The sequence below is a fragment of the Mustelus asterias genome, chromosome 20 (assembly GCF_964213995.1).
Source record: "Mustelus asterias chromosome 20, sMusAst1.hap1.1, whole genome shotgun sequence".
NCBI lineage: Eukaryota > Metazoa > Chordata > Chondrichthyes > Carcharhiniformes > Triakidae > Mustelus > Mustelus asterias.
In genome coordinates this window covers 18,392,488-18,417,225 of record NC_135820.1, presented here as the reverse complement: position 1 = coordinate 18,417,225, position 24,738 = coordinate 18,392,488, and the positions used below count along the sequence as shown (strand labels likewise).

General features: G+C 46.3%; 3 protein-coding genes across 3 annotated transcripts in view; 2 read left to right on the top strand and 1 right to left on the bottom strand.

Moving 5' to 3' along the window:
• The window catches only part of rtf2 (replication termination factor 2), a 166,301-nt gene extending 161,771 nt beyond the window's left edge, over positions 1 to 4,530 (bottom strand). The window contains exon 1 of the mRNA XM_078236308.1: positions 4,271 to 4,530. Within this exon, the coding sequence (XP_078092434.1) occupies positions 4,271 to 4,339 (69 nt within the window). The 5' untranslated portion in view covers positions 4,340 to 4,530. The remainder of the gene's footprint in view (positions 1 to 4,270) is intronic.
• gcnt7 (glucosaminyl (N-acetyl) transferase family member 7) overlaps positions 1 to 24,738 on the top strand; it is a 420,025-nt gene that overhangs the window by 63,464 nt on the left and 331,823 nt on the right. The gene's annotated exons all lie outside the window — the stretch shown is intronic.
• The window catches only part of spo11 (SPO11 initiator of meiotic double stranded breaks), a 52,897-nt gene continuing 37,720 nt past the window's right edge, over positions 9,562 to 24,738 (top strand). The window contains exon 1 of the mRNA XM_078236047.1: positions 9,562 to 9,692. Within this exon, the coding sequence (XP_078092173.1) occupies positions 9,562 to 9,692 (131 nt within the window). The remainder of the gene's footprint in view (positions 9,693 to 24,738) is intronic.

Genomic DNA, 24,738 nt, shown 5'->3' with positions numbered 1-24,738 from the left:
TCTCGAACTCCATCTCTTCTAGTCCCAGCCCTTGCCGTGTCTTCACCATACCCTCTGACCTTCCCCTCTCTGAGGCTGAGCGTGCTGTTCTCAGCAAAGGATTCAGCTTTGTACCCTTACGTCCCCACCTTAATAAATTCCAGGCTCGACATGATGTTTAAATCTTCTTCCGTCGCCTTCGTCTCCGTGCCCACTTGTTTGGGCAAGAGTCCTCCCCCCTTCCACAGATCCTTTCACGTGCCTCCAACATTCTGCCTCCAATTGGACACCTCCACTGGGACAATTACCTGCCCTCGATCTTTTCATTGGGAACTGTCGTCGGGACATTGGCCGTCTCCATTTTTCTGCCCTCCTCACCCATTCCAACCTCTCTCCTTCCGAACTTTCCGCCCTTCGCTCCCTCAGGTCCAACCCTGACATTGTCATCAAACCTGCCAAGAAAGGGGGTGCTGTTGTCCTCTGGCATACTGACCTCTACCTCGCAGAGGCTGAACGCCAACTCTCAGACACTTCCTCCTACCCCCAACGGACCATGACCACACCACTGAACATCAAGCCATTATCTCTAACACCGTCACCGATCTCATTTCCTCCGAATGACTTCCCCCCGTAGCTTCTAACCTCATAGTCTCCCAACTTCGGACAGCCCGCTTCTACCTACTTCCCAAAGTCTACAAAAAGGACTGTCCTGGTAGGCCCATTGTGTCAGCATGCTCCTGCCCCACTGAACTTATTTCCTCTTACCTTGACTCCAGCCTCACTCCCCTGGTCCATTCCCTCTCCACCCACATCCGAGATTCCTCTCTTGCCCTGCATCATATTGACAGCTTCCAGTTCGCAGGCCCTAACCGCCTCCTATTCACCCTGGATGTGCAATCTCTCTACACCTCCATCCCACACCAGGATGGCCTGAGAGCTCTTCGCTTCTTTCTTGAAAAGAGGCTTGAACAATTCCCATCCACCACCACTCTCCTCCACCTGGCAGAACTCATTTTATCTCTCAACAACTTCTCCTTTTACTCATCCCACTTTCTCCAAATCAAAGGTGTAGCAACGGGTACCTGCATGGGTCCTAGCTATGCTTGTCTTTTTATGGGGTGTGTGGAGCATTCCTTGTTCCAGGCCTACCCAGGTCCCCTCCCACAACTCCTTTACTGGTACATCGATTACTATTTTGGTGCCACTTCATGCTCTCGTCCAGACCCGAACAAATTCATCAACTTCCCTTCCAGTTTCCACCCCTCCATCGCCTTCACCTGGTCCATCTCAGACACTTCCCTTCCCTTCCTTGACCTTTCTGTCTCCATTTCCAGCAATAGGCTATCTACCAATATTCATTACAAGTCCACTGACTCCCACAGCTATCTGAACTATAGCTCTTCACACCCCACATTCTGTAAGGACTCCATCCCTTTCTCTCAGCTCTTTCGCCTCCGTCGCATTTGTTCCAATGATGCCATTTTCCAAAGTGGTGCTTCTAACATGTGCTCCTTTTTCCTCAACCGTGGATTCCCATCTACAGTTGTCGACAGGGCCCTCAACAGCGTGCAGTCCATCTCACATGCCATGACCCTCACCCCCTCACCTCTCTCCCAGAACAAGGTAGAGTCCCTCACATTTCACCCCACCAGCCTCCGCATGCAAAGCATAATCCTCCGCCATTTTCACCAACTCCAGCGTGATGCCAAACACATCTTCCCTTCACTACCTCTGTCAGCATTCCACACAGACCCGTTTCCTCTGGGTTAACCTAATCCACTCTTCCACTATACCTACACCTCTCCCGTCACTCATGGCAATCTCCCATGCAATCTCAGAAGGTGAAACACCTGTCCCTTTATCTCTTCTATACTTACTATCCAAGGTCCAAAACACTCATTCTAAGTTAAGCAGTGTTTCACTTGCACCTCCTTCAATTTGGTCTATTGCATTCGCTGCTCCCAATGTGGTCGAAGAGGCCAAGCGTAGACTGGGTGATCACTTTGCTGAGGACCTTCGCTCTGTGCACAATCAGGACCCTGACCTTCCGGTTGCTTGCCATTTTAACACACGATCCTGCTCCCGTGCCCACATGTCTGTCCTTGACTTGCTGCAATGTTCCAGTGAAGCTCAACGCAAACAGCAGGAACAGCACCACATCTTCCAGCTGGGCACTTTACAACCTTCCAGTCTCAACATCAAATTCAACAACTTCAGATGATTTGCTCTACCCCATCTCGACCCCTTTGTTTTCATTCTATTTTATTTAATTTTTTCCGGTTCTCTACCTTTTATTTCTTTATTGTCTTTCTTCATTTTTCTTGCCCCCCCCCCCCACCTCTTTCCCCCTACTTTATCCCCCTTTCCTTACCTTTTCTCCCTCAGCTTCCCCTTTTCTACATTCTACCTCTGTCCCATTCCCCCTCCCCCAACATCTTCATCTATCACAGCTTCCAGCTTTTCTGCCATTTTGCCATTCACATCCTTTATTCTCTCAGTGGGCAGCTATTAGCAGTCTTTTCCCCTGGTTTCTATGGCTATGACTCATCTTTCATTCCCTCCCCCTGCAGTATAAATATCTCCCACTTTCTATGCCTTTTAGCTTTGACAAAGGGTCATCTGGACTCAAAACATCAACATTTTTCTCTCCTTACAGATGCTGCCAGACCTGCTGAGATTTTCCAGTGTTTTCTCTTTTGGTTTCAGATTCTCGCATCCGCAGTAATTTGCTTTTAAAGGGTCATGAATGTAGCCCAGTCCATCACGCAAACCTGCCTCCCATCCATTGACTCTGTTTACACTTCCTGTTGCATCGGAAAAGCAACCAGAATAATTAAGGACCCCCACACACCTCAGACATATTCTCTCTTTCACCCTCTTCCGTCAGGAAAAAGATACAAAAGTCTGAGATCACATACCAACCGACTCAAGAACAGCTTCTTCCCTGTTGCCATCAGACTTTTGAATGGACCTATCTCATATTAAGTTGATCTTTCTCTTTACCCCAGCTATGACTGTGACACTACATTCTTGCACTCTCTCCCTTCCTTCTCTATGTACGGTATGCTTTGTCTGCATAATGCACAAGAAACAATACTTTTCATAGAATCATGGAATCCCTACACTGCAGAAGGCGGCCATTCGGCACCAACAACAATCCAATCCTATTCCCATAACCCCACATATTTACCCTGCCCATATTTTCACTGTACATGTGACAATAGATCAAATCAAAGTTATATCAGAATGTCAGCAGAATGGGACCACCACTTGGAAAAAGAAGACAGGCTTGGCCGAAGACGACCCTGCAAAGTACATTTAAAAAGGACTTTGAAGATCAGGTTAAAGAATCTGTGATGGACCAGGTATAGTAGCAAAGTCTGGCTGCCCATTGTACTGTAAGAAGTCTCACAACACCAGGTTAAAGTCCAACAGGTTTATTTGGTACACAAGCCACTAGCTTTCGGAGCGCTGCCCCTTCATGAGGTGAGTGGCATGAAGGGGCAGCGCTCCGAAAGCTAGTGGCTTGTGCTACCAAATAAACCTGTTGGACTTTAACCTGGTGTTGCGAGACTTCTTACTGTGTTTACCCCAGTCCAACGCCGGCATCTCCACATCATGCCCAAGCAACTAAGTCCAAGTAAGGAAGATGTCAGGCTAACTGACCCAGTTTTCCCTCTGCCTCCTTTCTTGAATAACCATGGTGCACTTGCTAACTTCCAATCCACAGGGACTACTCTGGGATCTAGGGAAATTGAAAAATCATGACCTGTGTATTCACCACCTCTGCAGTTACCTCCCACTGCTCCCATGCCCTAATCACAACAGGACGTTCAGAATACGAAACACAACTATGAAACTATAATGGGACTTGACTCCCATCCTTCCAAACGACAATACCACACATAACAATGTCAGTGTTCTTGCAACAAGTGAAACTGTAAAACCAGGAGCTGACTATCATTGCCATCCACTCTCAAACATCTGGAGCACCGGGGTGTGAGATGGACACTGAGGACAGTGTAAACACACAAAGTCTGAGTGCTCATTTGCCCTCTAGCCTCTCCACAGAACCCTCCCTGAACCTCCTCCAGCTCCTAAACCTAAAGCTTCACCTCACTGTGCTGGGCTCAGCAAGCAGAGAGCCCGGGCCCTGTTCCACTGGCTATGGCACTGAGCCTGTCAGCTTCAGCTAAGAAACAGCGCTGAAAGCCTGCGATGAGCAGGCCTTGCCCAGATAGGACGGCTAGCGGGGATCGGCGCTGCGGGAGGAGGGGTAGTTGTTTCTCACCTGCTCCACCTTCTTGGGGCCCTTCACCAGCTCATGCCGCTTGGGAATGGTGCCTCCATCACAGCCCATAGCGACCTCGACACTCAGGCTCAACCGCCAAACAACTGACTGCGCATGCTCCGCGCAAGCCCTGACCCCACCGTCCAGAGACCCCGCCCCCTCTCACCGGCCCTGACCCCCCCCATCCAGAGACCCCACCATCCAGGGACCCCGCCTCCTTACACAGACCCCGCCCCTTCACACAGACCCCGCCCCCTCTCACTGACCTTGCCCCCCAGACCCCGCCCCCATACAGACCCCGCCCCTTCACACAGACCCCGCCCCCTCTCACTGGCCCTGACCCCCCCGCCCAGAGACCCCGCCCCTTCACACAGACCCCGCCCCACGCACAAACCCCGCCCCCCCGCAGACTCCTCCTCCTCCTGCAGAGCTCATCTCTCTCTTGAATCTGTTGAACATAGAACATGATGTGGAGATGCCAGCGTTGGAGTGGGGTAAACACAGTAAGAAGTTTAACAACACTAGGTTAAAGTCCAACAGGTTTATTTGGTAGCTTTTTTGCTACCAAATAAACCTGTTGGACTTTAACCTGGTGTTGTTAAACTTCTTACTGAACATAGAACATTACAGCGCAGTACAGGCCCTTCGATGTTGCGCTGACCAGTGAAACCAATCTAATGCCCCTCTAATCTACACTGTTCCAATATCATCCATATGTTTATCCAATGACCATTTAAATGCCCTTAATGTTGGCGAATCCACTACTGCTGCAGGCAGGGCATTCCGCGCCCTTCTCTCTCTGAATGAAGAACCTACCTCTGACATCTGTCCTATATCTATCACCCCTCAATTTAAAGGTATGTCCCCTCATGCTAGCCATCACCATCCGAGGCAGTGAGTTCCATAGATTCACAACCGTCTGAGAGAAGTAGTTTCACCTCATCTCAGTTTTGAACCAACCTCCTCTCAATCTGTATCTGCAACCTCTAGTTCTGGGCTGATCCACAAGGGGGAACATGAATGCAATGTCCACCTTATCAATCTCCTTTAGCATTTTCTATACCTCGTTCAGTCTCCCTCATCTCTAGTGAGTATAAGCCCAAACTGCTTAATCTCCCCTCATATGTCAAACCTTTCATCCCTGGAATCAATCTGGTGAACCTCCTCTGAACTGCCTCCAAGGCCACCACATCCTTCCTCAAATAAGGGGACCAAAACTGAACACAATGCTCCAGGTGTGGTCTCACCAATGCCTTATACAATTGTAACAACACTACTCTATTTTAAAAATCTAGTCCTTTTGCAGTAAATGGCAAGATTGCATTTTCCTTTCTTATTACATGCTGCACCTATCTACATACTGACTTTCTGTGATTCATGCACAAGAACACCCAGATACCTCTGCACTGACGCACTTTGAATCTGCTTTCTATTTAAACAATAAATTGCTTTTTTTCCAGCCACAGAATATCATCTGTTTATCCCTATGCCAACTGGCATGTGGCTCAGGTAACAATCCGGATCTCCTGGCGTCGGGAATCAAACTTCCAAATTGGGAGGGAAGGATCCAGTTATGTAGTAAACATGTAGAACCTCAAATATTTTTTACTCGGCATTATTGAAACAAATAGGATTCTGAGGGGGTTTGACTGGGCAGGTGCTCAGAGGATGTTTCCTCTCATGATGGAATCTAGAACTAGGGAACACAATTTAAACATAAGTTAAGATGAAGATGAGGAGGAATTTCTTCTCTCACACAGTGTCATTAGTACTTGGAATTATCTTCCACAGAAAGCAGTGGAGCTTGGGGTCATTCAATATATTCAAAGCTGACCGATGCCTCTACGTTCTCAGGAGGCAAAGGAAATTTGGCATGTCAGCTATGACTCTCACCAATTTTTACAGATGCACAATGGAAAGCATCCTTTCTGGATGTATCATAAATTGGTACAGCTGCTGCTCTACCCAAGACCACAGGAAAACTCAAACAGTTCTGAATGTAGCCCAGTCCATCATTCAAACCAGCCTCACATCTATTGACACTGCCTACACTTCCCGCTGACTCAGAAAAGCAGCCAGCATAATCAAGGACCCCATGCACCCCGAACATAGTCTCTTCCACCTTCTTCCGTCGGGAAAAAGATACAAAAGTCTGAGGTCACGTACCAAAAGACTCAAAAGCAGCTTCTTCCCTGCTGCCATCAGACTTCTGAATGGACCTACCCTAAATTAAGCTGATCTTTCTCTGAACCCTAGCTATGACTGTAACACTCTATTCTGCACTCTCTCCTTTCCTTCTCCCCTCCATATTCTATGACTGGTATGCTTTGTCTGTATAGTGTGCAAGAAACAACACTTTTCACTGTATGCTAATACATGTGACAATAATAAATCAAATCAATCAGCTGAGTTAGACAACTTTTTGATTGATAAAGGAGTCAGGAATTATGGGGACAGGTGCAAATGTAGAGTTAGAAGATACAATCAGCTCAGCCATGAGCTTATTGAATGGCGGAGGAAGCTCAACGGGAAGAATGTCCTTCTCCAGCTCTTATTCCTTAAGATGCTATGATCTTCTTCCATCACCTATCACTACCACATTCCTTTATCCTCCAACCCACTCATAGACTCCTACACCATGGTCAGTTTTCCCATCCATCCTGTAGTCGTTATTATTAACACAGGCAGTAAGTACCTTATGGCCAAATTCAAAAGCCGAAGCTCCTCCGTCAGAGAATTCTGCATTCCCATACCTGTCTTGACTCACAGTCAAACCCTCCTACCCCTGACCATTGACCAACAGTAAACCTGACTACTTAACACAAGGCGCAAAGTTCACTGAGCTTCAGCCATTTAGCACAGATATGGTAGACCGGGGCCACAACATTTTCCACAATCTCCCAGATGCTGCAGTTTTCCACAATCTCCCACTTGCTGCAGTTAGTAAGCCACTTGCCTTGCTTTGTCTACATCACCCTATTCATTTATTGATTTGATTAGTTAATCATTTTTAAAAATTTAATTATTTTGTTTCTATAAATCAGTTTAAGTCATTGCGGTTACTAATTTAGTTTTATTTTATTCATTCGTGGGATGTGGGTGTCACCAGCTAGGCCAGCATTCATTGTCCATTGTTAATTGCCCATGAGAATGCGGTGGTGAGCTGTCTTCTTAAACTGTGGTAGTCTAAGTGTTTCAGGAAAACCCATAGGGCTGTTAGGAAGACAGTTCCAGGTTTTTGACCTAGCGACAGTGAAGGAACAAAGATATATTTCCTAGTCAGGACGGTGATTGACTTGGAGGGGAATTTGCAGATGGTGGTGTTCCCATGTATCTGATGCCCTTGTCTTTCTAGATGGTGGTGGTCATGGGTTTGGAAGGTGCTGTCGAAAGAGCCTTGGTGAGTTTCTGCCAGTGCATCTTGCAGATGGAACACACTGCTGCTACTGCATGTTGGTGGTGGAGGTACTGAATGTTATGAACATACAAATTAAGACCCCTCGGCCCCTCGAGACTGCTCTGCCATTCAATAAGGTCATGGCTGATCCGATTGTAACCCCAACCCCACATTCCTGCCGATTCCCGATAACCTTTCATCCACTGGTTAATCAAACATCTATCTAGCTCTGCCTTAAAAATATTCAAAGAGTCTGTTTCCACCGTCTTTTCAGGAAGAGAGTTCCAGAGTCGAATTTTCTGACCGTGCACGCCAGCAAGGCTGACAACAATCCCACCCAGGCCCTATCTCTGTGACCCCACATATTTACCCTGAAACTAAGAGGCAATTTAGCATGGCCAATTAACCTAACCAGCACATCTTTGGACTGTGGGAGAAAATCAGAGCACTCAGAGGAAACCCACACAGACACAATGAGAATATGCAAACTCCACATTGACAGTCATCCAAGCTGGGAACTGAACCTGGCTCCCCAGCGCTGTGAGGCAGCAGTGCTAACCACTGTGCTACCCACTAGCATTTTCTGGTTTTTCTATTCTCCCATGTACGTCCCTAGCTTCCCTTTAAATGCATCGTTGCTAACCACTCTGTACTTTTTTTGTGAAATAAAACATTAAGCCAGCAGGAAGCGATGGTTGAGTGGTGTTATTGCTAGATGATTAATCCAAAAACTCAGCTAATGTTCCAGGGACCCGGATTCGAATCCCACCACAGCAGATGGTGAAATTTGAATTCAATAAAAAAATCTGGAATTAAGAATCTACTGATGACCATGAAAACCATTGTCGATTGTTGGAAAAACCCATCTAGCTCAGTAATGTCCTTTAGGGAAGGAAATCTGCCGTCCTTACCTGGCCAGGCCTACATCTGACTCCAGAACCACAGCAATGTGGTTGACTCTCAACTGTCCTCTAAGGGCAACCGGGGTGGGCAATAAATGCTGGCCAGCCAGAGTTGCCTATGCAGTGCCAGATTTAGGCATAAGCTAAACAAGCTACAGCTTAGGGCCTCACAATCCGCAGGGGCCTCACAAAATTTCAGAAGGTTTACAATGAAGTCCACATTGTTACAATGAACATTTAAGAGCGGATCCCAGAAAAGAAAAAGAAAGCACCAGCTTGAAGAGCAACTCAAAAAATTACCAAAATTACCAAAATCTATGAGATCAAGCCAGCCAAATGATAAATGTGTAATCAGTAAATGCATTCATTTGAAAATAATTGGTATTTTTCACTTTAAATACTTTGCTATTAAATGATTAAAAGGCATAATTATGTTTTCAATTTTTTTGTGGCGACCCAAGGTCCTGTTTTGGTACGCACCTTTGTGAGACCTTTTGGTGTAACTTTTTAACAAGGGGCCCCCAAGCTTTATTTAGCTTAGGGCCTCACCAAGTCTAAATCCGGCACTGTGCCTCTGTCCAACAAATGAATTTAAAAACACTATGTTCTTACAGTATTGACATTGACACAGTGCCACCAATAACCAGTGGCATCCACAGGGCTGGAAAGGAAAACTTCAGCCCCAATAACAATACTGCCATCACTCACAACAAGTAGCACCACTTATACGCAGGTGCAACTGGTTTTGGAGGGGGGGGGGGGGGAGGGTCGGCTGATGCGCAGGCGCAATTTGTCTTGGCGGGAGTTGGTCGGCTGGTGCGCAGGCGCAGTCGGTCTTGCCGTGAGCCGGCCGGCTGGTGCGCAGACGCAGTTAGTTTTGCCGGGAGCCCGCTGGCTGGTGCGCAGACGCAGTTGGTTTTGCCGGGAGCCGGCCTGTTCTCACCTGGGGGCGCCATTATTTGGATGTCCGCAGTGCTGTTGCGGCCTTTCGGATGGAGTCCTCGCTGCAAATGACCAAGTTCGGGGCAGTGGAGCGGCTCCAGGCGGTTCTGCTACAGTCATTGCGGGCTGAAGTTCGCGGTGCTGGGCAGCAGCAGCTTCTGCGGGCTGAGTCTTTGGGCAGGTACGGGGATTGGGACTGGAGCCGCGGCAAAGCCTCCCCCAACCCTAACCCCTGCAGTAATCCTGGTGCCCTGAACATGGCCTTTCATATTGTCAAAGGGACATCCATTCTCCACAATAACTGAACATTATTTATTATTGGCACAAGTAGGCTTACATTAACACTGCAATGAAGTTACTGTGAAAATCCCCTAGTTGCCACACTCGGGCGCCTATTCGGGTACACTGAGGGAGAATTTTGCATGGCCCAGTGCACCTAACCAGCATGTCTTTCAGACTGTGGGAGGAAACCAGAGTAGCCCAGAGGAAACTCAAGCAGACACAGAACATGCAGACTCCACACAGACAGTGACCCAAGCCGGCAATCGAACCCGGGTCCATTGTGCTGTGAGGTGGCCCTTTCTGTCTTGAGCAGTGAAGGTTAGACTTTCGGGTTAGTGATTGGGATCAGAGCTAGGTTAGGATCTGGATTTAAAACAAACATATCTAATCTGTCCTCAATAGTGTGACTTTACTGTGACTTAAACTAACTCCTTTCTGTCAGGGAGTCCTGTCTCTGTGTTTCAATGGCTTGCCAACCTTTTTAGTTTCCTGAATTCGGGTGTTTAATCCGGTGTCTAAATGCCCAACAATAATCATAAGGGATTTTAATCTTCATCAAAAACCATCAAAACCCTACAGTGCAGAAAGAGGCCATTCAGCCCATCGAGTCTGCACTGACAACAATCCCACCCAGGCCCTATCCCTGTATCCCTACATATTTACCTGCTAATCACTATAACCCTCATATTAACCCACTAATCTACACATCCCAGGACACTAAGGGGCAATTTAGCTTGGCCAATCAACCTAACCCACACATCTTTGGACTGTGGGAGGGGGGCTGGGGTGTATTACCGACCCCGATAATCACCTTTTGGTTTGACGTTTTAAGTTTCTTTTCGACTTTGTTTTTGGTTCGGGCTGTTCCCCCCTTCCTTTTGGGGAGCTGCCCCTTTTACTTTGTCCCTAAGTTAATTTGAGTTCGTTTACTTGATTGGTATCGAAAGAGCTGGACTGTGGGAGGAAACCGTAGCACCCAGAGGAAACCCATGCAGACACAGGGAGAATGTGCAAACTCCGCACAGACAGTGATCCGAGCCAGGAATTGAACCCAGGTCCCTGGAGCTGTGAAGTAGCAGTGCTAACCACCATGCTACCGTGCCACATGTAGTTTGGATGACAAATTAACAAAGTTTGCCTGGAGGATGAGTTCACAGAGCATATTGGGGATTATTTTGTTCTGGAACCAAACCGTGAACTGACCATTCTATACCTGGTAACGTGTAAAGAGGCAATGATCTCAGGATGATGATTGATCATAACATGATTGAATTTCACGTTCAGGTTGGGGATGAGGAAATATAGGTTTAAAACAAGAGTCATAAACTCAAAGGTAATGACAAGTGTATGAAGAAAGTGGACTGGAAAATAAGTTAAAGGTAAGATGATAGGGATGCAATGGTAGGCATTTAAGGAGATATTTTCATAGTTCACGACAAAAATGTGTTGTTACAATTACAAGATTTAGAAAATAATGTTTTGGGACTCCTTTAATTTAGGCTAAAATGAAGGGGGTCACGTGACCTGTGCTAAGATCTGCCTGACAGCAAGCCTGAGTGGTTTAAATGTTAGAGATTAAAGGGGCCTCAGATTGTTTTACTGAGAAGGTGGAGAAATGGCAGCAACCTTTTTGCTGACAGTGGAGACTGAACCTCCATAGCCTCAGAAAAGTATTAAAGGAAAGTAAAACTAAAAGTAAAGTTTATTTATTACTCACAAGGAAGATTCCATTAACACTGCAATGAAGTTACCATGAAAATCTCCTAGTCGCCACACTCCGGCGCATGTTTGGGTACACTGAGGGTGAATTTAGCATAGCTAATCCGCCTAACCAGCACGTCTGTCAGACTGGGAGGAAACCTCGCACTCAAGAATGGAAAGACCAAATGTGTATGGAGTTAAAACGAGGCTGAATGATTTGCCTAGCTTTATCTAGAAGGAGAATTTTCCAGAAAAGCTCACACCATGAAAGACAGTCCCGGAATTAAAAGATTCCACGCTGGGAAAGGGAAAGAACAGAAGTAAACTTTTGGGTGCTAAGAATCATTTTGGGCTGATTCTGGGAGAATTGAAAATCTACTTAAAGGACAGTGTATAACTGATGTGATATAACTGAAAAGTTCTATAGTTTAAAGTATAGGTCGCCTACAAAAAGCGTTTAATTAATACTGCTTTTAGTCTTTTGAAATAAACCTCTTTAAAGCATGACATATTGTTGTGTTATCCTTGAAGCTAGTAACTTGCTGTTCAAATCGATCTCTGCAGGGATCATAACGTGTTCCATTGACAAAAGAAAGCTTTTTCGAGAAGGATTCATCTGTGGCTAACTAAGGAGGTTAAGGGTGGTATTGTTTAATTTATATAGGTTAAGGATGGTATCGATTCGAAAGACACGATGCACAATGCTGAAAGAATTAGCGGTTGACCACATTATGAGCTCAACTAATTATTTTAAATTGATTTGTTTCTCATTTACACCTGCTGAAAGTGACATACACAGGAAACAAAAGGAATAAATTCAAGACTTACGCCTTTCTCAAATTAGCTGGGAGCTTGGGGAGTCTATAGTTCCCTCTTTCCTACATTGCTTTCCCAAGGCAATGCCTCAGCCAGAGTTTACTTGGAATGAACACTCTTTTCTCCTCTAGTATAAATTGTTGTCATCTTTGGAAATTTGGCATTCTTGCATTTGTCCTGAACAGTGCAAAACAAAAAGCTTTGACAACATGTCTCTTTCCAGCAATAGTCAAGTTTTATATTACCAAGCGACTCTTCGTTACTGAACTAGTCATTCAGAGGCCTGGACTAATAATCCTGAGTTCAAATCTCACCTCTACAGCTGGAGAATTTAAATTTGTTTAATTAAAATAGATCTTGTATAAAAAGCAGTAAACAGAAAACAACAAAATTGTTCTTCAAAGCCACCTGGTTCACGAGTGTGATTTGGAGCTAAAAATCTGCTGTGTTCACCTGGTCTAGTCCAAGGGTGAAATATTCTGTTCTGAAGACTAAGTGAGTGACAAGCGGGTGGGGAAATTGTCAAAACTCCTGTTGGGCACCAGATTGTCTACTTTTCAACTCATTATTTCTGCATAATTGAGCACTTGTCAAATCTGGTGAGCTGGGATTTGTTCATCCACCATTACTTCATGGGGTTGAAAGTCTGTCCATTGTACTTAAATGGCACCCACACAATACAATGGCATTCACTCCTGCAACTCAGCACATTCAAGTGAAGCAATAGCCTGAAGAAGAAACTAGCCCTCTGCCCCTAAGTTCAGTGACAGTTCACCACCCCAGGTGGGACTCCCTGGTGAGACTCCTGCAGGCAATCCAGGACTAGCGTGATGGGAACCAGAGGTCCTCCAACCTCTCCACACTCGCTTAGGAACAGGTTGCCAGAGAGGTTGGCACCTCTGAGCCACAAAAGAGGATTGCTATGCAATGTAGGGAGGATGAATAATCGCATCTGCTCCACCAGGATAAGTCACTATTCTCCTCACTCAATTCACACCCTGAAGTTCATCAAGCATCCACTGGACTACAGTCCACAGGGATTTTACACACTACCAGCAGAAGGGACATAACCACTGATTCTCTCACACACACATCATCAACTCCTGTGACATCCTGCACCAGGTGTCTCTTCAGCCCTTACTGGGAACCACTCAGCATCCACAGCAGGAATGCAGGTTTATGATCTGTTTTTGCTGTCACAGTCTATCCATCTGACAAGATCATACAGGACAAGAGACTTCCGATCAGAGGGGGAAGCTGGAGTTGAGGCCACTCACCTCATTCGAGCAGGAGCAGAGCTGGCCTGTGTGGACAGAGACTGTTCCTCCCCCAAAAGTGAGATCAGCATCTCCCAATAAGCCCACCTGTAAACACTTAAGTGCTTTTCAATGTAAGTAGCTGTCTAGATCACTAATGATCTCTTCTCCAACCCAGCCACCAGCAAGAAAAGGCAGAGAGATATCACCAACCAGCCCCCAGAATACCTTGGCTGAGGAGGCTGAAGAAACATCTGAGGAAAACCTGTCACTGCATTCACCTGCACCCTTCGTTATCACAGAGACACACACCTTGGTAGCTCCCATTTTTTGAGCTGGCTCGAAATCACCATAACACAGAAAAATGTGTCTGCGGAGGCAGTGCCAGCTGACACTCGGACTGCCAGAGGCCAAGCCCTTGTTGAGTCTGATGACGAGCCTATGGAATTAGCCTCTGAGAAAAGTTAGAGCTCCATAGAAAGGTAGGGGGATAGCAGGCAGGGTTGTCAGAGCCCATCACCAAATTAGAACAAAGAATGGAGGAGTCTGTCCATGTTCTGCCTGAAGACAGAGTTCTAACATGTGAGGTCACATTGGAAGGGTGGTATCTGTCATGGAGACCTTGGCCCATCAGTGTCTGCCAGATATGCACATTATTGGTGTAGCCATGAGCGATATCCATCGATGGCTGGGCAAGATGTGGACTGGATATCTCAACCGCCCTCCAGGTGCCCCTTCCACTCAAGAAATCAGGGAAAGGCCCTCAGGGACCCACAGGAAGAAGGAGCATCAATCTGTCACCCTGGAGCCTCCACATGGGATACTACAAGGGTATCCAGCCACTCCAAATCTCCCCTCTATTGTGACTCCATCAACTCCAGCTGGTCAAGTTAAGGAGTGTGCAGTCGCTCCTAAGTAGAGAGCCTTAGCAGGGAGGGGCCCTCCTGGCTTCGGGCCAAAGGATGCCCACCAAGGTCCTCCCCAATAATAGGGCATGACAGTCAGCGGACAGCTTCCACTTCTGTTGTGGATGTCAGGAATACACTTTGATGTAGCGGTAGGGTTAGCAAAAATAGATTTGTATGAGCTAGTCTTCTTCATCACCCTGGATCCATGTCACTGTAAGGGTCTCATGGGCATGTCTTCTTGTGGGGCGTCAACATCCTCACCCTCTTTGATGTGATCCCTTTCGGCATCCTACTCATTGGGGGAGACATGAATATGCTGAGCATCCTTGATGATCTGTGGCACCTGTGAACGACTCAAGATGTAGCATTTTGCGAGTTCCCAGGTACCTCATACAAACCTGCATCATTTCCATAGAACCATAAACTCCCTACAGTGCAGGCCCATCGAGCCTGCACTGACAACAATCCCACCCAGGCCCTACTCTGTAACCCCATTTCCTTTCAATGACCGCAGATCAGCTGCAAGTTGAGAGAGTGGAAACCTTTGCGATTGATAAATATTAATGTCTGCTGCCAGGGCACTCTTAAGGCCATGTATGTGCAGCCAATGGCACCCTGTTGGAATGTAGAGATCCTCTGGCAGCCTGGCTAGCTTCATCCAGGGAGAACTGGATATAATTGTGTGCCTTACTGAACAGGGCATTGGTGATCTCTGATGCATTTATGAATGGAGGATTTTGATATTCTGCAGAGGTCCCCAGTGGAGCTGAACAAGCCATTCGCAAAAAGGTTGAATGCGGCGATCACCCTTACAACCACTGTACGGTTATCCCGTCCCCGTGGCATCAGATCCTTACGGAGAATGTGGCAAATGTGAGCCACCACATCCCTTGACAAGTGAAGGCTTTAGCAGCATTTCTGTCGCTCATCTAATTATGAGAGGCATCTTCAATACAGCTTGGGTCGTGCCAAACACCTCCATGGCTCTTGATGGGGCCCTGCTAATCCATGTTCCTGAAGGTGAGGTTCTTCCTTTTGCCCTGCCAGATGGTGATTGGCCCTCCTTCTCAGTTGCATTAAAGCCATGAAGAAGACAGAGTTCCCTGCTGCCTGCTTTGTCCACTCCTCATCTTTGGAAAAATATTTGAGATATGTGATTGCACCTTACCCTGCAATGATCACCTTCAATTGCCGAGTTAAGGAGTTTTGTGAAGCCGTTAAGCTGCCCTCATTCTCTGGATGAAGACAGCCATGCACAATCAACCTCAGTCAGGATACTGTCAGACAGCTTCCTTTGTAATAGACTAGAACCCAGCTTCTTACTAATTTAATGATTGCAGTCATTGAGCAACTGCAATGTGTAACGTCTGGAGGATGTTGTACTGTAGACATGGCCCCTTAATAGTTTTAACCTCGTTCTGAGTTTTCATTTTCATCCATAAGGGACAAATGATCAGTCATACCAAGTCTACATTTTGCTCAAGCCCTTATGGATTCTCTCGGAATGCGCACCTTGAGTTAAGGTGCCTGAATTCTTCACTTGACATTTTCTCTTCCTAACCTATTTTAGCTAAGTCTCTGTCTCTATTCCCTGAGGTGGAATCATTAGGTACCCCTTCAGTTGGCCCGAAAGTGCAGTAGTTAACTCCTCCCACAAGCCTTCAGATCGTCCTTTCCTATGGCGATTTTTCTTTCCCCCAACACTATTTTTCAACTGCGTCATTATATCGGCTGCCCTGATTCTATTGAGCCCAGCTTCCAAGTGTTGGAAGCTCACAATGTGAAAGTTTCCCTCCCTCTGATTGCTCTCCTACCTCCCCCTTTAACCATAGACCCATAATTATTGCAGTCGATATTTTTGTCCTCTCCGCTGAACCATTTTCTATGGATGTCCTTATGTTAGATGTTGACCTCACCCCTCTCCATCTTGGGCACATTGACCTACTTGAGACCATCGACTACCTTTCTCTTACTTACCAGTTTCCCATTTACAGGTTACCGATGACTCCCCTGATGATGACTGTGTCAGTTACACCCAATATCAAACTGTCAACCCCCAGGATTCAAATGTGTGGGGAATGGTACGGTAGCACAGTGGTTAGCACTGCTGCTTCACAGCTCCAGGGTCCCGGGTTCGATTCCCGGCTCGGGTCACTGTCTGTGTGGAGTTTGCACATTCTCCTCGTGTCTGCGTGGGTTTCCTCCGGGTGCTCCAGTTTCCTCCCACAGTCCAAAGATGTGCGGGTTAGGTTGATTGGCCAGGTTAGAGTCCTGAGATGCGTAGGTTAGAGGGATTAGCAGGTAAAATATGTGGGGTAGGGCCTGGGTGGGATTGTGGTCGGTGCAGACTCGATGGGCCGAATGGCCTCCTTCTGCACTGTAGGGTTTCTATGATTCTATGATTCTGCACACCATGCTATGCATGACTGATAAAGCACCGACAGGCCTGCCACCTCTCTGGATTAGGGCCAAGATACACGTGTGCCAGGCATAGCCTTTAGCAGGGCCTCACTGCCCGAGGACCGCCTTTAATTTCTGAACCTGACACTGCTGCTCAATACCCCAGTCTTTCTTTATGCACCACCTCCTCCCCCTCCAAATTGTGTCTCTATCCACACCTTCCCTCCTGTGCTCCAATCACCTCTGCACCCCCCCTCTCCCCCTGTCCCTTGACTCAGTCCGGTTAGCCATTGGTCGGTCAATTAAATTTGAGTGCAGACATGAGAAAGGTTTGAGAACTCTGGATCTGTACTTGTTGGAGTTTAGATGATGAGGGGGGATCTTATTGAAACTTACAGGATACTGCGACGCCTGGATAGAGTGGACGTGAAGAGGATGTTTCCACTCGTAGGAAAAGCTAGAACCAGAAGGCACAACCTCAGGCTAAAGAGATGATCCTTTAAAACAGAGATGAGGAGGAATTTCTTCAGCCAGAGAGTGGTGAATCTGTGGAACTCTTTGCTGCAGAAGGCTGTGGAGGCCGGGGGGGTCATTGAGTGTCTTTAAGACAGAGATAGATAGGTTCTTGATTAATAAGGGGATCAGGCATTATGGGAAAAAGGCAGGAGAATGGGGATGAAAAAAATATCAGCCATGATTGAATGGCGGAGCACACTCGATGGGCTGAGTGGCCTACTTTTACTCCTATGTCTTATGGTCTCATGATGCTGGCGAGCTGGGTTTTTAATGAGCATTCATGAGATGCAAAGGTATGAAAATGCAGTTCCCAACATGGAGCAGTGGGAACGTTTACCTGCTATGAAAATTGGGAGAAGAAAATTCAACTTATTTTCCCACTGGCAGAAAACTGACTTGATATCACTCCACCCGCCATGATTCCTGCTGCTGATGAGATGGGAAAATCCCACCTTATTTGTGAATCTGGATGCACAGTAATCTAGCCGACTCTGACTGCCCTCTGAGAAGTTGGATCCAACTGCTACAACAAATTTTCCATCCGGGACTAAGTCCCGTAGCAGGAACGGAAGTATTTCCCATTACAGAGGCTGCGGGGGATTTGCATAGCATTGCGCGACCCTGGCTGCATTTGGGCTTCTTGATGTAATGCAAGGCAGGCTGGACATTCAGTTGCCATTTTTTAAAGGCATCTGGACCAAACTGACCCACTGTTGAAGAAAGCAGATGGACCTCCTGAAGAAAGACATCCAGGAACACTCTGAAGCTGGACATCTTCAAAGATACTGAAGCTGGAAGATGCTCCCCCATCCACTGCTGTGTGTTCCCTTGTCCACATATGCTGGAGGCCTCCATTCCAAACTTTGGATGTGTTCTGGACAAGCATGAATTCCCACGAGCATCGTGGACAATCTGGGGAGAGGGTGTGGAGGGGTGAATCCTGTCGGGCCTCCATCTGCATCCTCCGCATTTCCCCCTCACAACCAGCTGTCATTAGACCACCCCCCCCCCCCCCCCCCCATGGTGGGGTGGTGGGACGGGAAAATCCTGCCCAAAGTCTAATAAAAAGTAAAACTCGCACCAGCCTAGGCAATAGACATGGAAAAAGGCACAACCACCCTGCAAAGTCAACACTGCAAATTCTTTCTCACCAACATCTAGGACTTGTGAAAAATTTGAAGAGCTGTCCTAAAAACTCAACAAGCAACAGCCTGACATAGTCATATGCATAGATTCATACCTTTCCATACTCCTCCATCACTAGGTAAATCTTGTACCACTGGTATCACAGACGTACCAAAGGTGGTGGCAAACTGATATATGATACAAGGAGGAGATGCCTAGAAGTCTTCATCATTGACTCCAATTGCCCCGAAATTTCATCACATCAGATAAAACATGGGCAGGGAAAATGCCTGTTGATTCCACTTAACTCCCTCCCTCAATTAATGAATAAATCTCCATATGGAGAAGCACCATGGATCGCAAGGGCACGGAATGTATTCTGTGTGGGGTGCTTCCAGTTTCCATCACAGAGTAGCTTGGTAGCACCACTACTGCCAGTGTTAGCTGTGTCCTAAAGACCCCAGCTGCCATAGTGTCCTATGGAAGATAAAATAAACAGGACAAGCTTGATCTTGTCTTCAAGCTACATCTACAGATGCACCTTTCCATAATATTGTCAGTAAGAGTGTTCAACATACAGTCCTTTGAAGATTAAGTGCTGTCTTCACAGTGAGAGCTATTCTACAGGTGGATATTTATAAAATCAAGCAGCAGAAGGCATTCTGTTTTTCACAACTGCTTTAACGTTGTACTTTAATTCAGTACAGACCCCAGTTTCCGCTCTTGCTTTCTGAATCCTTGCCCTATCCAGAAGCAATTCCCCCACTGTGGCCAAAAACTGCTCTTAAATACAAGCTTCAATAAGCATCACCTGCTTTCAATTCACTTTGAAGCTAGTCCTGGTTTACTCTTAAAGGGACCTGCATTTCTCACATTGCAAGATTCGCTTTCTTAAAAAATAATTATATTTCGACAAAGATACACAGATACAAAAAACACAGAAAGAAAATAACTAATTTCAGATTCTCCGCTGTTACAAAGCAAGACATCCTTCGAGAATTTTCAACAATTTTTCTGTAAAGGCATTCCTCTTAGTGAAGTGATCCAATAGTTGATGCTTCATATCTAAACACCTCAACTTCGAGATTTCTTTCCTCTCCATCTGTCTATCCTAAGCCGTTTCTCATTTACACTTTTTGTAGATGGTACATTATCCCACAAAATCGGTTATAGAACATAGAACATAGAAAAACTACAACACAAACAGGCCCTTCGGCCCACAAGTTGTGCCGGTCATGTCCCTACCTACCTAGGCCTATATATAGGCTTACCTATAACCCTCAATCCTATTAAGTCCCATGTACTCATCCAGAAGTCTCTTAAAAGACCCTATCGAGTTTGCCTCCACCACCATTAACGGCAGCCGATTCCACTCACCCACCACCCTCTGAGTGAAAAACTTACCCCTGACTTCTCCTCTGTACCTAATCCCCAGCACCCTAAACCTGTGTCCTCTCGTAGCAGCCATTTCAGCCCTGGGAAAAAGCCTCTGAGAATCCACCCCATCTATAGCTCTCAACATCTTGTACACCTCTATCAGGTCACCTCTCATCCTTCGTCTCTCCAAGGAGAAAAGACCGAGCTCCCTCAACCTATCCTCATAAGGCATGCCACCCAATCCAGGCAATATCCTTGTAAATCTTTTCTGCACCCTTTCAATAATTTCTACATCCTTCCTGTAATGAGGCGACCAGAACTGAGCACAGTACTCTAAGTGGGGTCTGACGAGGGTCTTATAAAGCTGCATCATTATCTCCCGACACCTAAACTCAATCCCTCGATTGATGAAGGCCAGCACACCATACACCTTCTTAACCACCTCCTCTACCTGCGAGGCCGATTTAAGAGTCCTATGGACCCAGACCCCAAGGTCCTTCTGATCCTCTACACTGCTAAGAGTCTTACCTTTGATATTATACTCCTTCATCCCATTTGACCTACCAAAATGTACCACTACACATTTATCCGGGTTGAAGTCCATCTGCCAGTTCTCCGCCCAGTCTTGCATCCTATCTATGTCACGCTGCAGCTTCTGACATCCCTCCAAACTATCCACAGCACCACCAACCTTCGTGTCGTCGGCAAACTTACCAACCCATCCCTCCACTTCCTCATCCAGGTCATTTATGAAAATGACAAACAGCAAGGGTCCCAGAACAGATCCCTGGGGCACTCCACTGGTGACCAACCTCCATTCAGAAAAAGACCCATCTACAACCACTCTCTGCCTTCTGCAGACAAGCTAGTTCTGGATCCACAAGGCAACAGCCCCTTGGATCCCATGCCCTCTCACTTTCTCGAGAAGTCTTGTTTGGGGGACCTTATCGAACGCCTTGTCCATGTAAACCACATCTACCGCTTTTCCTTCGTCAATGTGTTTAGTCACTTTTTCAAAGAACTCCACCAGGCTCGTAAGGCACGATTTGTCTTTGACAAAGCCGTGCTGACTACTTTTGAGCATACTAAACTTCTCTAAATATTCATAAATCCTGTCCCTCAGGATCTTCTCCATCAACTTACCAACCACTGAGGTTAGACTCACCGGTCGGTAATTTCCTGGGCTATCCCTATTCCCTTTCTTGAATATAGGAACCACATCCGCAATCCTCCAATCCTCCGGAACCTCTCCCATCTCCATCGACGACACAAAGATCATTGCCGGAGGCTCTGCAATCTCTTCCCTCGCCTCCCTCAGTAACCTGGGGTAAATCCCAACTGGTCCCGGTGACTTATCTATCTATCCATGTCAGGAATTGAACCCCGGTCCCTGGGGCAGCGGTGCTAACCACTGTGCCACTACGCTGCCCCATGGAAGATCCAATAACCATTCAAAGCAAGGCAGCAGTGAAGGTCATGGTAGAAGAAACATAGAAACATAGAAAAACTACAGCACAAACAGGCCCTTTGGCCCACAAGTTGTGCCAGTCATGTCCCTACCTACCTAGGCCTATATGTAGGCTTACCTATAACCCTCAATCCTATTAGGTCCCATGTACTCATCCAGAAGTCTCTTAAAAGACCCTATCGAGTTTGCCTCCACCACCATTAACGGCAGCCGATTCCACTCACCCACCACCCTCTGAGTGAAAAACTTACCCCTGACTTCTCCTCTGTACCTACTCCCCAGCACCTTAAACCTGTGTCCTCTCGTAGCAGCCATTTCAGCCCTGGGAAAAAGCATCTGAGAATCCACCCCATCTATACCTCTCAACATCTTGTACACCTCTATCAGGTCACCTCTCATCCTTCGTCTCTCCAAGGAGAAAAGACCGAGCTCCCTCAACCTATCCTCATAAGGCATGCCACCCAATCTAGGCAATATCCTTGTAAATCTTCTCTGCACCCTTTCAATAATTTCTACATCCTTCCTGTAATGAGGCGACCAGAACTGAGCACAGTACTCTAAGTGGGGTCTGACGAGGGTCTTATAAAGCTGCATCATTATCTCCCGACTCTTAAAGTCAATCCCTCGATTGATGAAGGCCAGCACACCATACGCCTTCTTAACCACCTCCTCTACCTGCGAGGGCGATTTAAGAGTCCTATGGACCCGGACCCCAAGGTTCTTCTGATCCTCTACACTGCTAAGAGTCTTACCTTTGATATTATACTCCTTCATCCCATTTGACCTGCCAAAATGGACCACTACACATTTATCCGGGTTGAAGTGCATCTGCCAGTTCTCCGCCCAGTCTTGCATCCTATCTATGTCACGCTGCAGCTTCTGACATCCCTCCAAATTATCCACAGCACCACCAACCTTCGTGTCGTCGGCAAACTTACCAACCCATCCCTCCACTTCCTCATCCAGGTCATTTATGAAAATGACAAACAGCAAGGGTCCCAGAACAGACCCCTGGGGCACTCCACTGGTGACCGACCTCCATTCAGAAAAAGACCCATCTACAACCACTCTCTGCCTTCTGCAGGCAAGCCAGTTCTGGATCCACAAGACAACAGCCTCTTGGACCCCATGCCCTCTCACTTTCTCGAGAAGTCTTGCATGGGGGACCTTATCGAACGCCTTGCTGAAGTCCATGTAAACCACATCTACCGCTTTTCCTTCGTCAATGTGTTTAGTCACATTTTCAAAGAACACCAGGCTCGTAAGGCACGATTTGCCTTTGACAAAGTCGTGCTGACTACTTTTGAGCATACTAATCCTGTCCCTCAGGATCTTCTCCATCAACTTACCAACCCACTGAGGTTAGACTCACCGGTCGGTAATTTCCTGGGCTATCCCTATTCCCTTTCTTGAATATAGGAACCATATCCGCAATCCTCCAATCCTCCGGAACCTCTCCCGTCTCCATCGACGACGCAAAGATCATCACCAGAGGCTCTGCAATCTCTTCCCTCGCCTCCCACAGTAACCTGGGGTACATCCCATCCGGTCCCGGATACAATCTATGTAACATTCTATTGTTATTCACGTCCAATATTTTTTCCTGGATCTCTCCATTCCCTGTGTCCTCTCTTATAATAAACCAGGTCACCAGAAGAGAAATCTCCCCCAGGCGGTCTTGCGATGACTTAAAGCTCTCCTAATTTTTTCAAATGCTTCAGCTTTCATAAATGCTTTTCTGCCAGCAATTAGCACATTTAAGAGGCGAAAGTAGAGCTAATAGTCATTTGCTCTAGTGCCGGAGGATCGGCATGTAGTACTGACGGCAATTTTAGATTCTGGCTGCAGACTAATTGTTATTGGCTATACCTGCCAATCATCTGTAAGGAATTTTTCAAATGCTCTGCCTATGCCATTCCTAACTTGCTGCGTGGCTGATCTGCTAGTATTTTGTGTAAAATTCCAACGATGGCATGGTTTCTGTTGCACAACCCTTTGCTGAATGAAATTTCTACAGTGGTGTGCATCACTATAATATTTAAGCTTGCATGCATGTCCCTAAACTCTTCATTCATAAATTCACCTCCAGTAACGGTTAGGAATTCTGTTGCTGACCCAAGGACTGTGCCAACCCACTTTTCCATGACTTTATCCACTATTATCCATCTGTTCTTGTTGTTCATTGAGGTGGATATGTTGAACCTGGTTGCCATATCAACAAAATGTAGCAGATAAACATTCCAATCCTGGTCCCTCACCTCCAGATCCATGGCTAATTCCCAGGCTAATACCGGGGGTAGTGGTGGTGGTGTCTTCTACATCACATTGAGACCGTGATGCGTTCTGCAAGGGATTCATTTCTTGATCCACAATGTTTAACTTTTGTGATGAAGGATGGGTAAATTGTTTGTTGAATTTCCACATGATTCTCCTCTTGTTAGCCAGACTTTTATCTCCAGAGGGATGGGAAACACCTGAGTGTCCTCAATGGAATACAGTAATGTCTGGATCCAGTGAACTATAAGTTAACTGCTTATTGTTGTGAAGTTGGGTTTATGAAGTGTGGTCCCTTTTAAAGCTGATTTTGCGTCAGTGCTTGGATGTTTAAAATGCCGAGTACACAGATTGCAACATTTGTAACAAGGACCAAGCATTAAGGTTGTCTGGGTAACAGGCTTTGCAGGCTTTTGAATTTTGACAGCCTATCAGTTTGAAGAAGTCATTCAGCTATCAGGAATCTATCAAATTTGAATTTGCTGTTGTTGACAACATCAGACCAATCCTGGTGTAGGAAAATTGATCAGGTCATCTCAGTTATAAAGAGGAACTCAACTGCCTGCCTGTAGTTCAACTGAAGGGCTGCCACCTCTCAACACCTAGAGAGGGACGAGCAGCTCCCTGCCAGCTTAAAATATCTCTGAAGAGAACTCTCCATCTATCTAACGAAGGGTACCAAATCAGAACGTGCTTATAGATAGCGGAATTGACAGAAGAACTCCAAAGGTTTTCCAAAGCCAAAACACCTGGTTGTATATTTTTTTGAGAGTGACAAGTTTTTTTTTGGTAATGAATGGTCCTTGTATTTATTTGAACAGCATTCCAGTCGTATCTTACTTTAATCAATATGTTACTTGTTTAGTTAAAGTTCCCGGTTGGTTAAATAAATAACTTGTTGATTGTTCACTTAAAGTGAGTGTCAGGTATTTCTGTTAATGAACCTCTAAACGCTAATGAAGAACAGTTCACCTCCCCAAACACTTTTAACAGATTACAAAGCGAGGTATTCCTCTTTGGGGGATTCGGCGCGGCTTCTCAAAAGGGAATCAACCTCTGCATCGTAACATGATCAAAGAACAAATGCTTTGTCATTTTCCATGT